Raw genomic sequence first — 17500 nt, 5'->3', positions numbered from 1 at the left:
GTTAGTAGTCTTCAGTGAGGTGTGAATAATAGTAGTTATTGATTATCTTCCATATTTAACTTACTCATTCATTAATCAGAGTTTCTCGTTAGTTAATAGAGCGTTACTCATTAGTTCCTGTGTAGTTACTCATTAATGATGGAACAGTGTTATCAAGCGTGACCATGACCAGATCAGCTCTCGGTTAATTATAATCTGATGTCACATGACCTCTGACCCTAGCAACCTAAAAGACACCTAAAGCCCGCCGTAATGACCTCTGACCTCGTCTCCGGACAACACGGAGAAACACAGACGAGGGATTAGATCACAATAATCAAATCTTGCTTTTCCTATTTTCCTATTTCGTGGGAGAGGTAAAAACATGTTTGATCAGATTAGATGATTGACCGGCGGTGTAATCCAGCAGAGATTACTGCGGTAAACATCTCTGTAATTTACTACGGTACAGTCCAGCGTCAGTGTGCAATATTAAACCAGCGCTGTATAATATAATATTGTTCTGCGGAAGATGTTCCAGCTTTATCCGGCTCTGAACATGAACACGTCACACACATGTCCATCTTATATCATCATCATCACAGATTTACAGGCTTGTTTTTGACATTCACTATTCATTGAAATGCTTTGTATATTTAATTCTTTTAAATTGAAGGATTTAAAGGGATTTAAGATAACAAGATAAGAACAGAAGTATATTGTAAAGTATTTGTAATGGTTTTCTTGAAAAATATGCACATATTCACTCTTAATCCTGTGCTTAATGTGCTGAAAACGGCTCTTTAATGTGTTTTGTCTCGACACATTCAGTTATGAACTACATGGATTATTTAAATGACTATATTTTCAACTCAAAACAGTGAAATTTGACAAAATATCTGAGTAATTTGCATCACTAGACCTTATTTTTAGGTCAACTTATATATATATATATATATATATATATATACACGATTAATCATATCCAAAATAAAAGTTTGTGTTTACATAATATATGTGATTGTGTGCGGTGTATAATTATTTTGTATATATAAATACACACACATGCATGTATACATTTAAGAAATATTCGCATGCCTATACTGTATATATATATATATATATATATATTTTTTTTTATACATAATTAATATTATATATAAAAATAAATGTTTTATATTTAAATAACATATTTTTCTTAAATATATACATGCATGTGTGTGTAATTATATATACAAAATAATTAAAATATATTAAATATGATTATATATATATATATATATATATATATATATATATATATATAAATAATGTATATCTGTGATCAGTAAAGCCCCGCCTACTTTGATTTGATTGGCCATCATTTTCACATTGACAAGCGCTGTCAGGTTTTAGACCAGCATAAATATTTGTGTTTTTTTTTTGCCATTTAAACATTAATAAATCATAATGAAGTGCAGCAAAGCAATAAACCATGTCAAATATTGGTCTTCACATCTTGAACCCTGTTTAAATGTGTCTAATCTAAAGTCACTGTGGAATCAAGAGGGATTCAGCAGGGTTTATTATGAATGTTTTATCAGTGCACATTATTATTATTATTATTATTGCACATTATTAATTTATGTTAAATTCATATTCCTGGTAATCAGAATCAGAATAAGTTCCTCTCGCAGCAGCTCTGATGATGTGGGCGGGGCTATAACCTGTCACTCACATGAGATCAGCCAATAGCAAACCACAACCATCCAATCAATTCCTCACAGACACAATCAAGCCCCGCCCATATTTGTTCTCGTTCCAGAAGCGTTTCTCTCAGATATACGGCACAGTAAAGAAGATTCATGCTTTAGATGTCACAAAAATAATGCAGAAATCTTCATTTACAGGGTGCAAATCTATAAAGGGGTATTTTTGTTTTGATTTGTGGCTGAAACGTTCCCGGACACGTTCACCTGAGCGCGTGAGGCGTTTGCTAACGAGGGCCGGCGAGTGTGTGTTCAGCGCGGGGACGTTCAGGGGCCGATGTGACACCGGCAGGAGAAACACATGAAAGCGGTTCAGGGACGCGCTCTGAACACTCACACACACTTTGTTCTCCGCTTCAAAGACTGACTCACTCGGAGGAATCCAGCAACAATACAGCAGGAAAAATACCATCAAAACAGCCAGCAGAGAACAGACACACACACACGCTTCACACACACATGCACTGTAAGATACGACTAATGATGACTGTAAAAATGCTACGGTTAAACAATTCATTCTGCTATATGGAAAACTGTAATAGATCTATTCAAGTTTACAGTAAAATACTGTTAAATGTACCGTTTCTCGGAAATCATCTTAATGTAGCGGCTGGAGTGTATATTTGTTTTTAATGACACTATAAGTTTGATTAAACCATCAGCATGTGAGGAGAATATTTTTCAAATATTTTAAATATGAGGGAAGAACAAAACACTAAATCTGACAAAATTATATAAATAAAAATAAAAACTTCAGCTTCAGGTTTTATTTTACAAAGCAAAAAAAAAAAAAAATGCATAGAAAAACAAAAAGCTGGGAGGAAAAAGCAAACATCGACTACAACATAATCAGTTATTAATATTTGGTTGGTTCTCTCTTGTTTTTGCATGCATTCAAAGTTTGGACAAAAATTATGTTGCATTATGTTTCATTGTGTTATTATCACAAATCCAAGCACAACTACACAATGTGTCAACAAATTCTTTAATAATATTTGAATAAAGGGTGAAGATGTCAATTTCCCAAGACCGGACCATACTTCACATTTTTCATTTTAATAATTATGTTTCTTCTTAATTTTTTATTTTGATCATTTATGCACTTTACAGTTTTATATCTCACTGTAATTTACAGTGAAAACACTGTGGTTAAAATCCCCTGTGAACATTTTTCATTTTAATAATTACAATGAATTATGTTTTTCTTATCATTTATGCACATTGCAGTTTTATAGCGTATTTTGTTGAAGGAATTAGTGCATTTTAATGTTGTGTGTGTGTTGCATTTGTGCAGCTTCTATATATTAGTATTTTTTCTTCAGCTTGTGGAAAAGTGATGATGAACTCTGACAGTGCAGAGAAAGACACATGATGTGAATGAGTAATTCTGCTGGTTTTCTCTTCATGTTAAAGGAAATAAACAGATTTTAGTGGCAGCGTAGCCTTGCTGATTCAACAGAAAAGCGCTGCTGGATTTACTGGTGGTTTAAAATGTAATCTTTTGTTGTAAATTTGTTTTAAATATTCAAATTTACAGGTTGTTCTGTGAATATGTTTACTGTTTTATACAGTATTGTTCTGCCAACCAAAGCTGACAGTGTTTCTCTGCAAAAACAACAGGATTTTTTCTTTTTTTTGCGACACATTTTGAGAGCAGATCAGCTGTAATCTCGTTAAATCTCGTTTGAAAACGCATCTTTTAGGCAGGCACACCGGTGATATCGTGTATGTATCTCCTATTGGTTGTAAAGCTTTTTGTAAAGGTTTTTTTTATTGCTGCTTGTAAATTGTTTTAAGTGTTTTATCTGACATATGTGATCTTGGACCACAGAACCAGTCACATGGGTCATTTTTTTAAAATATAGATTTATACATCATGAAACATCTGAAAGCTGAATAAATAAGCTTTTCATTGATGTATGGTTTGTTAGGATAAGACAATATTTGGCTGAGATACAACTATTGAACATCTGGACTCTGAGGACGCAAAAAAATCGAAACATTGAGAAAATCTCCTTTAAAGTTGTTAATTTATGTTGGCGATTGTGCAGCATTCACTCACAAAAATACATGTTTTATATATTTACGGTAGGAAATTTACTAAATATCTTCATGGAACATGATCTTTACTTAATATCCTCATGATTTTTGGCATAAAAGAAAAATAGATCATTTTGACCCATACAGTGTATTGTTGGCTATTGCCTCAGATAAACCCATGCGACTCGAGACTGGTGACGTGATCCAGGGTCACATATATAAAAATGTATGATTATTATAGTTTGTACCTGACAGGAGCTCCGCGGCTCTGGGCCGGCTTCAGCACAACCGTGACGCTGCTGTCCGTCTGGTTCAGAGGCGACTCCTGATCGTACGCCGGCATCGACGGAGCTGCAAACACACACACACACACACACACACACACACACACACACACACACACACACACACACACACACACACACACAAGCCGAATCATTCAAATGATTTAAAACAGAAAGTCAAATCACTGGAGTTATGATGCAAGAACACAAACGCTGATGTCTTTGTTTCCTTATAGGCTAACACAAAAAACGAGTGTTACTGTTTTCTTTTGGTAAATAATCTTAGAGTCACTAATGCTGTTCAGCTAACATAATATTTTGAGTTTCTGTTCATTAAACTAATCTCTTTCACTGCATAAAAGAGGAAGTTGATGTTGTTTCTCTACTAGAACAGGTTTTCCTGCTGTAATGTTGATTATTCTCCTCATATTCTCCATTGTTGCGGCTCCTCTCTTCCCAGTCTGTCAGTAACGCTCTGTTTACTTCCTGTCTCTATGAAGCCCCTCCTCCTGAAAAGCACACTGTGCTCTGATTGGTCGGCTGGATCAGTGTGTTGTGATTGGTCGAGCTCTTCGAGTGTGTTTGGGAAATGCCCCGCCCCTTACCATAACCGCCAGTTTAACACACTACTGACTAACTCAACCAGGCCCCGCCCCTTTATTCTGCGCATTAATTATTATAATGAGGAATATTGTGACGTGTTCGTTCCCGGGAGAAACTCAAGACTACAGTGGAGGCGTTTCAGGAGTTCAGGAACACTGACTCTGATATAGAAGAACTGGAGCTTCTTCATGATCAAACTGCAGATGAACATGGAAAACAGTTTCAATGAACTCAAAATTTTAACCCTCTGGTGCTCTAAAGTCATTTTTGACCGGAAAATTTTATGTTATGGTTTAAAAAAAAAAAAATGTCTTTATCGGAAGGGTACGAAACTTGGTAAAAGTTTTGAAAAAAAAATCATGGACATGATTCGAACAGGTTAAATGGTCCTGATAAAAATAGTCCCACTTGAGCTCCTTGTGGTCAGAAATGAGCGCATTGGAAATGAATGAGACGAGTTTCCTCTAGTGGAAGCGTTTGGTACTGCAGCCGAACAACATCTCACTGAAAGATCATTTCTGGAGATATCAAGCTCAAATTTGGAACAAAACATGTTTAGATTTATGGCTTTGATTTTCTTGCAGTTTTAGAGTAAAATGTGATTATGATTATTTCATTTAAAAAATTGAATATAGTATTTTTGTGCATTTTTCATAACAATACACATAAAATTCTGTTACTTTTTTTAAGTTCACTTTTTAAAACTTGTTTCGCTTCAGCAATAATCTGCCAAGTGTCGTCTTTGAAAAGAGATCAAACTTCAGTCTGTCGCTCTAAAGCAAAGTTGGAAATAACATTTTCAGGTCTATGCTCAAAAAGTTAATAAATGGATTATAAATGCAGCGTAAATATAATTTAGTACCATAAAATCCCCTAAAAATACAAAATATTTCATTAAAAGCATTAACGAACTAGTACAAAAAGAAAACACACAAAGAGCGGCAACCAGGCTACTTGAACCAACACCTTTACAGCGAGCCTCCAGTGTTGGCTTATGATTGGTCAGTTTTAGATGCTGTTTCAGATTGGCGATCCTGACCTGAGATCTTGGTTGTGGCCTGTGTGATGGCGGGCGGCCCGAAGCCTTTAGCGGTGCTCGCTCTGAGGGTGAAGGAGTACGTGGAGCCCGGATAAAGACCCAGGAACACGTGGCTGGTTTCATTCCCCATCTTCACCACCTTCCCGCTCTGGTTAGACAGATCCAGCACTGGGTCGAAGGAGCTGACGGCTTTATAGGAGATCTGGGAACACAAACACGCATGTTAGTAGGGCTGCCCGCTGATAGTCCACTAACCCTTTTAATAGTTTAAAATAAAATTTTAATTAGTTGTTAAGTCGCAGAAAAAAACAAAAACATGAAAAAGTGGCGAAATCACGGACAGATCTGGAAATCCAATCATTCGCCTTTCATTCATCCTTAAATATGGCGTTTTACTTCAAATATGTAAGTAGCAGCAACTTAATGTAAACATAGATAAATGTGCGCTATTATTAATTATAATATTATTATTATTAGTTTGTGTGAAGCGTTTACTGCATGACATACATCGCTTGAGTTTAACTTAAAATACTACGTCATTCTCGCTCATACAGATGAGAGTAATGCGAACTGTAAAGGCTCTACTTTTATTTCTGTAAACTCATAATAACAACAAAACGTTGTGCTTTTGTAAAATAATGGCGCTTTCTGTCAATTCGGTGTCAGTGAACTGGAGCACATCACATACATGAACCAAAACTCAGCGTACACTTGCCTCACAGACATGAGAAATATATCTATAGAAAGCTTGACATGTCTACTTTTGGATGAACAGATTCAAATGGGAAAATAAATATTCTCAGATTATGTAATCCGTATGAAACGTGCATATAGGCGGAGATGACGAGTCAGCATCGTGACTTAATCTCTACAGCCAAAAACATAGAAAACATTACCAATAAATTATTAAAATGTTTAGAAAGTCTCATTTGTTTTTTTCACAACACACTCATAATCATTGAATTTGAATTTGTGCGCTGATTAGGCCATGTGTATTTTATATAGGCAATTAAAGGCATTATTATGATTGATGGCTTATTAACATAATGCGACTGATGGCTAAAATGAACGACTACTAGTCGACTAGAAAAATGTTTAGTCGAGGGCAACGCTACATGTTAGCATCACTCAAATGAATTCCAGCGTCGACCGAACAAATGATTCCACTCTATTATTTCTGAAATGCTTCAAGGCCCTTTTCAATTATCAACCGGCAATAAAGAAATAAAGAAATCAATAACAACATCCGCGCTTGTGGCGGATCAGAGCAGGGAAAAGTGGGAAAGTGTCTTGCTTCTCGTATTTGAAGGGTTTTGTTCATTACACTGAAGATGAGCGGCATTAATGAAGCGGCGCATTCGAGAACTTTCTGATTTCGGGATTTTCATAAACTCTGTTAGCTATTAGATTCATATCACTGCATGGAGCGAGAGACTCGGGATGTGTGTGAAGATCAGACTGACATCATCGGACAGGAACGGAGAATCTGAGGACGGGAAATCTCACTGGAAATATACAAGAGCAGAATGTCTGGAATCAGAGAGAGAGAGAGCGAGAGAAAAAAGAAAGGAAAGGAAGGATCAGGTTCCCTTGGTAAGAGGAAAAAAAGCCCAAACTGTCCTTTTGAAATCACGGCCCGTCAGAGAGTCTCAGTTTGAACTCTTTGATACTGTCAAATCAAAGGCTGGACAGTTGAGTCTACGGTTATTCCCGTCTGACTATGTGATCAGTAGCGCACACACACACACACACACACACACACACACACACACACATACACACACACACACACATACACACACACGCAGCCATTGAAAGAGATGCTTCTAGAGGTCATAGATCCTCTTCTTAATATCATTAATCCATCAATGTCATTAGGATATGTACCGACATTTTTTTAAATGGTTATTATTAAGCCTCTTATTAAAAAAACGCAACTTGATCCAACAGAATTAGTCAATTACAGGCCGATCTCGAATCTACCTTTTCTGTCAAAGATACTAGAAAAGGCAGTATCCTCACAACTGTGTTCCTTTTTTAGAAAGAAATTATATCTTGAGGATTTCCAGTCCGGATTTAGACCGTACCATAGTACTAGATCCTTCTCCTATTTAGCACCAAAACTTTGGAACAGTCTTCCTACCATTGTCCGGGAAGCAGACACACTCTGTCAGTTCAAAGCTAGACTAAAAACACATCTCTTTGACCTAGCATTCACATAACACATTCTAGACTTCTATAATTCAATGTTAGGCTGCATAGATCAGGTCAGTCGGAACCGGGAACACTTCCCATAAATCCTGATGTACTGGTTACACCATAAGAAGAATGGCATCTACACTAATGTTAGTGTTTTTGTTTATCCCGAGGTTTTCCCACAGTCTGCCGGATCCAGGCCGTATCCAGATCTGATGAGGGACCTGCGCCTGGACACACTCACACACACACACACACACACTCCAGATCTGATGAAGGACCTGCGTCTGGACCCGATGTCATAGCGGGGTGCTAAAGTGCCAACTAGTCTCTCCCTATGGAGGATCCCTTTACCACTCTACAGATAAAGCGTTGTCAGGAAAATTCGGTTTGCGTATCTACCCCAAAGAGATAATATTCTGTAGCAAAATGTTAAGGCCAGACAAGTAGTTTGTTTAGGCTTGGTCTGTCGGGAATTACAAACCTGCGCACATATATTCAAACGCACATACCAATAGACTGAGCTCGTAATACGCATGTGCACGTCATCAGCGTTCCCACAGGTTTCGCGTTTAAAGTCTGTGTAGAGTTTCCTGTTAAAACGATGTCGTGTTAGCGGCCCCTAAGTTAATAACTAATGATCGTTGCGACGGAAGTGAATCAATCAAATTAACTTTAGCTGGAAAATAACTTTATTCAAGAACTGCTATAAAGCCAAAACAATCTCTGTTACTTTAAACTATCCTTGTATCTCTGTAAAGCTGCTTTGGAACAATCTACATTGTTAAAAGCGCTGTATAAATGAAGATGACTTGACTTGACTTGACTACGGAGACTGCTCTTGTTAGAGTCACAAATGATTTGCTCTTATCATCCGATCGTGGTTGTATCTCTCTATTAGTGTTACTCGATCTTAGAGCTGTATTTGATACTATTGACCACAACATTCTTTTAAATAGACTCGAACATTACGTTGGTGGAATTGCACTAGCATGGTTTAAATCATACTTATCTGACCGTTATCAGTTTGTAGCAGTAAATGAAGAGATGTCTTATCGATCACAAGTTCAGTATGGCGTACCACAAGGCTCAGTACTAGGACCGCTGCTGTTCACTCTGTACATGCTACCCTCACACACACACACTCACACACACACACACACACACACACACACACACACACACACACACACACACACACACACACACACAGTACATGCTACCCTCGGGGGATACTGAAAAACATGGTGCTAGTTTTCACTGTTACGCAAAAAAATGCTTTTCTTACTTCGTATTTTTGTCTTGTTTCCAGTCCAAATATCTAATATCTTAAATCCAAGAAACATTTACTAAAATGATATAAGATATCTTGTTTTATGAAAAAAGTGAGTTTTTGCTTAAAACAAGCAAAATGATCTGCCAATTGCTTCTATTATCTATTTAAGAATTTTTAGATATTTGGACTGGAAACAAGACAAAAATACTAAGTAAAAAAAACATATTTTGCCGTGTACGCAGCTCTATATTTCTTCGCGACCTGACGAAACATACCAAATCACAAAACTAACGGAATGCATAGTTGATTTGAAACTGGATGACTAGTAATTTCCTACAACTAAATTCTGAAAAAAAGGTTTGATTTCACCCTTCGCCAGGAGTTTGATTGACAGGCAATCTGACCTATCGTAACGCAGATATTATGTTCAAACCAGACAGAGATGGTGGACTTCTATTGTGTGGTGTGGTGTATTGACGTCTTAAAGCATACCTTCTGATGTTCATTCATGATTATTTTGTGCTATAGCTAGTAGTAAAGAGGAAGAGATTATCTTCAGTGATCTGTCACCACACATTAAAGAGCCACAAAACTGCATTTATTGTTTGAATTTCTTAAAAAATGACAACATTTGAAAGTTGAGACTTTAAAGTGATAATGTGTGTGTTCACCTCATACTGAGTGATGATGCCGAAGGTCTGAGCCGGTTCTCTCCACTTCAGCAGGATCTTCTCCTCGTACACACTGGCCTGGATAGAATCCAGAGGAACTTCACCCGGCACTGACAGGAAGTGACATCACAACAGATCAGAACACAGCAACAACATCAGCTCTTCACATGCGTACGATGTTCTGTAGCTGTAATATTTTGTTATATTTAACATACGGATACACACACACAGACACAAATTGACACACACACACACACACACACACACACGCACACACACGCACACACACGCACACACACGCACACACACAACGCACACACACACACACACACACACACACACACACACACACACACACACACACACACACACACACACACACACGCACACACGGACATACAAACACACACACACACACACACACACACACACACACACACACACACACACACACACACACACACACACACACACACCCACACACACACACACACCCACACACACACACACACACACACACACACAGAGACGCTCACACGCACGCACGCACGCACACACACACACACACACACACACACACACACACACACACACACACACACACACACACACACACACACATTATTGTTTTTAAGTCACTGGTTTCAAGCCATAAATGCACAGAAACACACAAAATCCCCTCAGATGCTGTTCATCTCCTCCTTCAAACACGCGTGTGTGTCTGTGAGAGATTATTACTCATTTGTTTATCGTTTCATCCTCTCGCAGGAACGTTCCTCAAGTCTGTCTCACTTGACACCAACTCTGAACAAGAACAAAGAGCGCGTGTGTGTTTAACATCCAGTCGAGATGCGGCCCAGGTGTCTAATTATTTATAAAGGTTGCCGATCTCAGGAAACAAAAAAAAATTCCATGTTTATTCCATCAGAAGAGCTCTGCTAATGGGGGACGCAATTAGATATTCAAGCTAAATGTCAGCGCTTCACCGTACTGGAAGAAATTCACCCTTAGGAACATGAGAAATAAGATGAGAATTATCCAATGGAGCATTTGAGCAGCTCATTCACTCCAGCACCTGATATAATGGGCTCTTCATAGAAATACAGTGGCTATATAGAACTAAAGACACTGTGCTGGGGAACTTAAAGCTTCTTCAATTCTTTCTCAGATCCAGCAAAAGAACCCACTTCTACTCAAGGAGAAGCCTGTATCCGGTTATTCAGTTATACGGTTCATAAATAATGTTCTTTATGTTTCAGAGGTTCTTCGGATCAGTGTTTTTCGGACACAGATGTTAAAGCTCTATAGAATTAAAGATCTAAAGATTTAGAATTCTACAAAGTTCTCAAAAAGGTCTAGAGAATAAACAGTTCTAGTGGGACTTAAATGGATGTAAAAAAAACATCAAAAATATATCTGGCTCATATTTTGATGAATTTTGAAGAATGTTTGTAACCAAACTGTTTTTGTTATAAACTATAAAAAACTGAAATAAAAAGAAAGCTAAAATAAATATATATATACATACACATATATACATAACACATCCTCAGAATTATAACTATATATTTGGATTTATATTTATATATTCAGAGTTATAACTATATATACACTCACCTAAAGGATTATTAGGAACACCATACTAATACTGTGTTTGACCCCCTTTTGCCTTCAGAACTGCCTTAATTCTACGTGGCATTGATTCAACAAGGTGCTGAAAGCATTCTTTAGAAATGTTGGCCCATATTGATAGGATAGCATCTTGCAGTTGATGGAGATTTGTGGGATGCACATCCAGGGCACGAAGCTCCCGTTCCACCACATCCCAAAGATGCTCTATTGGGTTGAGATCTGGTGACTGTGGGGGCCATTTTAGTACAGTGAACTCATTGTCATGTTCAAGAAACCAATTTGAAATGATTCGAGCTTTGTGACATGGTGCATTATCCTGCTGGAAGTAGCCATCAGAGGATGGGTACATGCTGGTCATAAAGGGATGGACATGGTCAGAAACAATGCTCAGGTAGGCCGTGGCATTTAAACGATGCCCAATTGGCACTAAGGGGCCTAAAGTGTGCCAAGAAAACATCCCCCACACCATTACACCACCACCACCAGCCTGCACAGTGGTAACAAGGCATGATGGATCCATGTTCTCATTCTGTTTACGCCAAATTCTGACTCTACCATCTGAGTGTCTCAACAGAAATCGAGACTCATCAGACCAGGCAACATTTTTCCAGTCTTCAACTGTCCAATTTTGGTGAGCTCGTGCAAATTGTAGCCTCTTTTTCCTATTTGTAGTGGAGATGAGTGGTACCCGGTGGGGTCTTCTGCTGTTGTAGCCCATCCGCCTCAAGGTTGTGCGTGTTGTGGCTTCACAAATGCTTTGCTGCATACCTCGGTTGTAACGAGTGGTTATTTCAGTCAAAGTTGCTCTTCTATCAGCTTGAATCAGTCGGCCCATTCTCCTCTGACCTCTAGCATCAACAAGTCCATCCACAGGACTGCCGCATACTGGATGTTTTTCCCTTTTCACACCATTCTTTGTAAACCCTAGAAATGGTTGTGCGTGAAAATCCCAGTAACTGAGCAGATTGTGAAATACTCAGACCGGCCCGTCTGGCACCAACAACCATGCCACGCTCAAAATTGCTTAAATCACCTTTCTTTCCCATTCTGACATTCAGTTTGGAGTCTGACATTCAGTTTGGAGTCCACATCCCTAAATGCATTGAAGCAACTGCCATGTGATTGGTTGATTAGATAATTGCATTAATGAGAAATTGAACAGGTGTTCCTAATAATCCTTTAGGTGAGTGTATATATATATATATATATATATATCTATATATATCTATTCAGAGTTATAACTATATATTCAGGATTTCTATGTCAGATTTGTAACTATATTCAGATTACATTTACATATGGAAGATTTACATTTATATATGCAGATTTGTAACTATATATTCAGATTTACATTTATATATTCAGAGTTATAACTATATATTCAGATTTACATTCATATATTCAGATCTGTAACTATATATTCAGAGTTATAACTATATATTCGGATTTATATTTATATATTCAGATTTGTAACTATATATTCAGAGTTATAACTATATATTCAGATTTACATTTATATATTCAGATCTGTAACTATATATTCAGAGATATAACTATATATTCGGATTTATATTTATATATTCAGAGTTATAAGTATAACTATATATTCAGACTTATAACAACACATTTGTATTTATGTGTATATGTTCAGATTTGTAACTATATATTCGGATTTATATTTATATATTCAGATTTGTAACTATATATTCAGAGTTATAACTATATATTCGGATTTATATTTATATATTCAGATTTGTAACTATTTATTCAGAGTTATAACTATATATTCAGATTTACATTTATATATTCAGAGTTATAAGTATAACTATATATTTCAGACTTATAACTACACATTTGTATTTATGTGTATATGTTCAGATTTGTAACTATATATTCGGATTTACATTTATATATTCAGATTTGTAACTATATATTCAGAATTATGACTATATATTCAGATTTGTAGCTATATATTCTGATTTATATATAATTATTTCATGTTTGGCCCCCCATATTATGTATACACACACACACACATACATATATACAGTCGTGCTCAGAATTAATCATACCCCTGGTAAATATGATCAAAAATGGCTGTAAAAAATAAATCTGCATCGCTTATCCTTTTGATCTTTCTTTCAAAAAATTGGCAAAATCCTAACCTTTCATTTAAGTAAAAGAATTGAAAGTGGGGGGGAAATCACATTATGAAATAAATGTTTGCCCTTTCAATTCTTTTACTTCAAAATTAATTCTGAGCATGACTGTATATATATATATATATATATATATATATAAAACACATCCTCAGAGTTAGAACTATATATTCAGAGTTATAACTATATATATATATATATGCGTGTATATATGTACATCTAATTTGTATATAGTTTATGCCAGTTTCCCCCTCACCATCTTCATCGGTCTGCACGTGTATCTCGGGACTCTCCTTGACTCCCTCTCGGTTGCGCAGGACCATCCTGACGCTGAGGTTGGTGAAGGGCGTGAGGTTGTGTATGGTGTGTTGAGGAGTGGAGCTCGACGACACCTCCCTGCTCTCCTCCTTCGCCCCGGCTCCGGCTCGGGTTCGGGACCGGTACTGCACCATCAGACTGTAGTTGTGGCAGCGCGTCACGTTGTAGCCGAACGGCTCCCAGCGAACCGTCACCTGACGAGACTTGATGTCCACCACTTTCAGCTGTCGAGGGCCGTGCATCGGCTCTGAGGGAGAACACACACACCGTTAGTGTCTTACTGTGAGTGAGTCAGGTCTGGATGCCGTCACACACACACACACACACACACACACACACACATTTTCAGCTGTCGAGGGCCGTGCATCGGCTCTGAGGGAGAACACACACCGTTAGTGTCTTACTGTGAGTCAGGGCAGACGGGGTCTCTCACACACACACACACACACACACACACTCACACACACACTCACACACACACGCACGCACACACACACACACACTGAAACCCTGATCCCGTTTCTCCGGGTCTGAAAGCTCATATCCGCCACTCCAGGATCAAAGCATCAATCAGACAAGAAGAGCAAGATGAAAGAGTCTCAGAGTCTCAGAATCCATCTAATACAGCGTCACATGATCACAGCGTATCGAGAACAGATGAGGGTCACATGATCACAGTATCGAGAACAAATGAGGGTCACATGATCACAGTATCGAGAACAGATGAGGGTCACATGATCACAGCGTATGGAGAACAGGTGAGGGTCACATGATCACAGTATCGAGAACAGATGAGGGTCACATGATCACAGCGTATCGAGAACAGGTGAGGGTCACATGATCACAGCGTATGGAGAACAGGTGAGGGTCACATGATCACAGCGTATGGAGAACAGGTGAGGGTCACATGATCACAGCGTATCGAGAACAAGTGAGGGTCACATGATCACAGCGTATGGAGAACAGGTGAGGGTCACATGATCACAGCGTATCAAGAACGGGTGAGGGTCACATGATCACAGCGTATCGAGAACGGGTGAGGGTCACATGATCACAGCGTATGGAGAACAAGTGAGGGTCACATGATAACAGCGTATCGAGAACGGGTGAGGGTCACATGATCACAGCGTATGGAGAACGGGTGAGGGTCACATGATCACAGCGTATCGAGAACGGGTGAGGGTCACATGATCACAGCGTATCGAGAACAAGTGAGGGTCACATGATAACAGCGTATCGAGAACGGGTGAGGGTCACATGATCACAGCGTATGGAGAACGGGTGAGGGTCACATGATCACAGCGTATCGAGAACGGGTGAGGGTCACATGATCACAGCGTATCGAGAACAAGTGAGGGTCACATGATAACAGCGTATCGAGAACGGGTGAGGGTCACATGATCACAGCGTATCGAGAACAGGTGAGGGTCACATGATCACAGCGTATGGAGAACAGGTGAGGGGTCACATGATCACAGCGTATGGAGAACGGGTGAGGGTCACATGATCACAGCGTATGGAGAACAGGTGAGGGTCACATGATCACAGCGTATCGAGAACAGGTGAGGGTCACATGATCACAGCGTATGGAGAACAGGTGAGGGGTCACATGATCACAGCGTATGGAGAACGGGTGAGGGTCACATGATCACAGCGTATCGAGAACGGGTGAGGGTCACATGATCACAGCGTATCGAGAACGGGTGAGGGTCACATGATCACAGCGTATCGAGAACGGGTGAGGGTCACATGATCACAGCGTATGGAGAACGGGTGAGGGTCACATGATCACAGCGTATGGAGAACAGGTGAGGGTCACATGATCACAGCGTATGGAGAACGGGTGAGGGTCACATGATCACAGCGTATCGAGAACAAGTGAGGGTCACATGATCACAGCGTATCGAGAACAAGTGAGGGTCACATGATCACAGCGTATGGAGAACAGGTGAGGGTCACATGATCACAGCGTATCGAGAACAAGTGAGGGTCACATGATCACAGCGTATGGAGAACGGGTGAGGGTCACATGATCACAGTGTATCGAGAACGGGTGAGGGTCACATGATCACAGCGTATGGAGAACAGGTGAGGGTCACATGATCACAGCGTATGGAGAACGGGTGAGGGTCACATGATCACAGCGTATGGAGAACAGGTGAGGGTCACATGATCACAGCGTATGGAAAACGGGTGAGGGTCACATGATCACAGCGTATGGAGAACAGGTGAGGGTCACATGATCACAGCGTATCGAGAACAGGTGAGGGTCACATGATCACAGCGTATCGAGAACAGGTGAGGGTCACATGATCACAGCGTATCGAGAACAGGTGAGGGTCACATGATCACAGCGTATGGAGAACGGGTGAGGGTCACATGATCACAGCGTATCGAGAACAAGTGAGGGTCACATGATCACAGTGTATCGAGAACAGGTGAGGGTCACATGATCACAGCGTATGGAGAACGGGTGAGGGTCACATGATCACAGTGTATCGAGAACGGGTGAGGGTCACATGATCACAGCGTATGGAGAACAGGTTAGGGTCACATGATCACAGCGTATGCATTCACATCTGATTGGCTCCCACTATTTCGAGCTTTAAATCATTGTTAAAAACTCATCTATTAACTCAGGCTGTTAATTCCTCTGGGCGTTGAGTCATATGTGTCTGTTGTTGTTTTATGCTATTTTCTGTTGTCTTTGTATTTTGGTATTACATTTTATTATCTCTGTACAGCACAGTGGGCAACTGTAGCTGCAATAAATGATGTTATATAAATACAATAAAGAAAGAAAGAAAGAAGAATATATAAATATGTGCTGCTATTTCCTCTCAACAACATAAACACAAGAGAACTGAGAAAGTTCAGAAAGATCTGATCATAGAGATGAGGAGACGTTTTGCACATTACGTTTATTTCTACTATCTCTACAATAGATCGCTTTAAATCTTCAGCTTTACAGTATTAAACATGAACAACAGCGTCAGCTTCAGTTTCTGCTATAAAGCGTCTCTCAGTGTGTTCATGTTATTTTTGTTTTATGCTCATATTCTGCATTCCTGTTCTGTTTCTGAAGGCCTTTCAGTTTAAAGATCTGTTCAGTTCTGATGGGAATTAACATCATTACAGTGATTATAAGTTTTTGTTTGATCAAGTTAATGGATGATCAAGGTTAATGGTTATTATTTTGAAAATATCTTCCGTAGTTTCTGAAAGCCTTTACTGCATTAAAACATATAATCTTTCTCCGTCTCCCTCCCTCTCTCTCTCTCTCTCTCCCTCTCTCCCTCTCTCTCTCTATCCCTCTCTCCCTCTCCCTCTCCCTCTCTCCCTCTCTCCTCTCTCTCTCCTCTCTCTCTCTCACTCTCTCTCTCTCTCTCTCTCTCTCTCTCTCTCCCTCTCCCTCTCCCTCTCTCTCTCTCTCTCTCTCTCTCTCTCCCTCTCTCCCTCTCCCTCTCCCTCTCTCCCTCTCTCTCTCTCTCTCTCTATCCCTCTCTCCCTCTCCTCTCCCTCTCTCCCTCTCTCTCTCTCTCTCTCTCTCTCTCT

General features: G+C 39.3%; 1 protein-coding gene across 8 annotated transcripts in view; it reads right to left on the bottom strand.

Annotated features, from left to right (window-relative positions):
• Positions 1 to 17500, bottom strand: part of LOC307161964 (receptor-type tyrosine-protein phosphatase mu) — a 286290-nt gene that overhangs the window by 109191 nt on the left and 159599 nt on the right. For all 8 annotated transcript variants that reach the window (XM_079876948.1, XM_079876949.1, XM_079876950.1 and 5 more), the window contains 4 exons: positions 13884 to 14192; positions 9837 to 9946; positions 5694 to 5895; positions 4016 to 4118 (listed from right to left, as the gene is read on the bottom strand). In XM_079876948.1, coding sequence (XP_079733074.1) covers positions 4016 to 4118; positions 5694 to 5895; positions 9837 to 9946; positions 13884 to 14192 — 724 coding nt within the window. The remainder of the gene's footprint in view (positions 1 to 4015; positions 4119 to 5693; positions 5896 to 9836; positions 9947 to 13883; positions 14193 to 17500) is intronic.

Source organism: Squalius cephalus (assembly GCF_949319135.1).
Source record: "Squalius cephalus genome assembly, chromosome: 7".
Taxonomy (NCBI): domain Eukaryota; kingdom Metazoa; phylum Chordata; class Actinopteri; order Cypriniformes; family Leuciscidae; genus Squalius; species Squalius cephalus.
The sequence above is the reverse complement of the archived record's forward strand: the minus strand, read 5'-3'. Positions and strand labels throughout refer to the sequence as shown.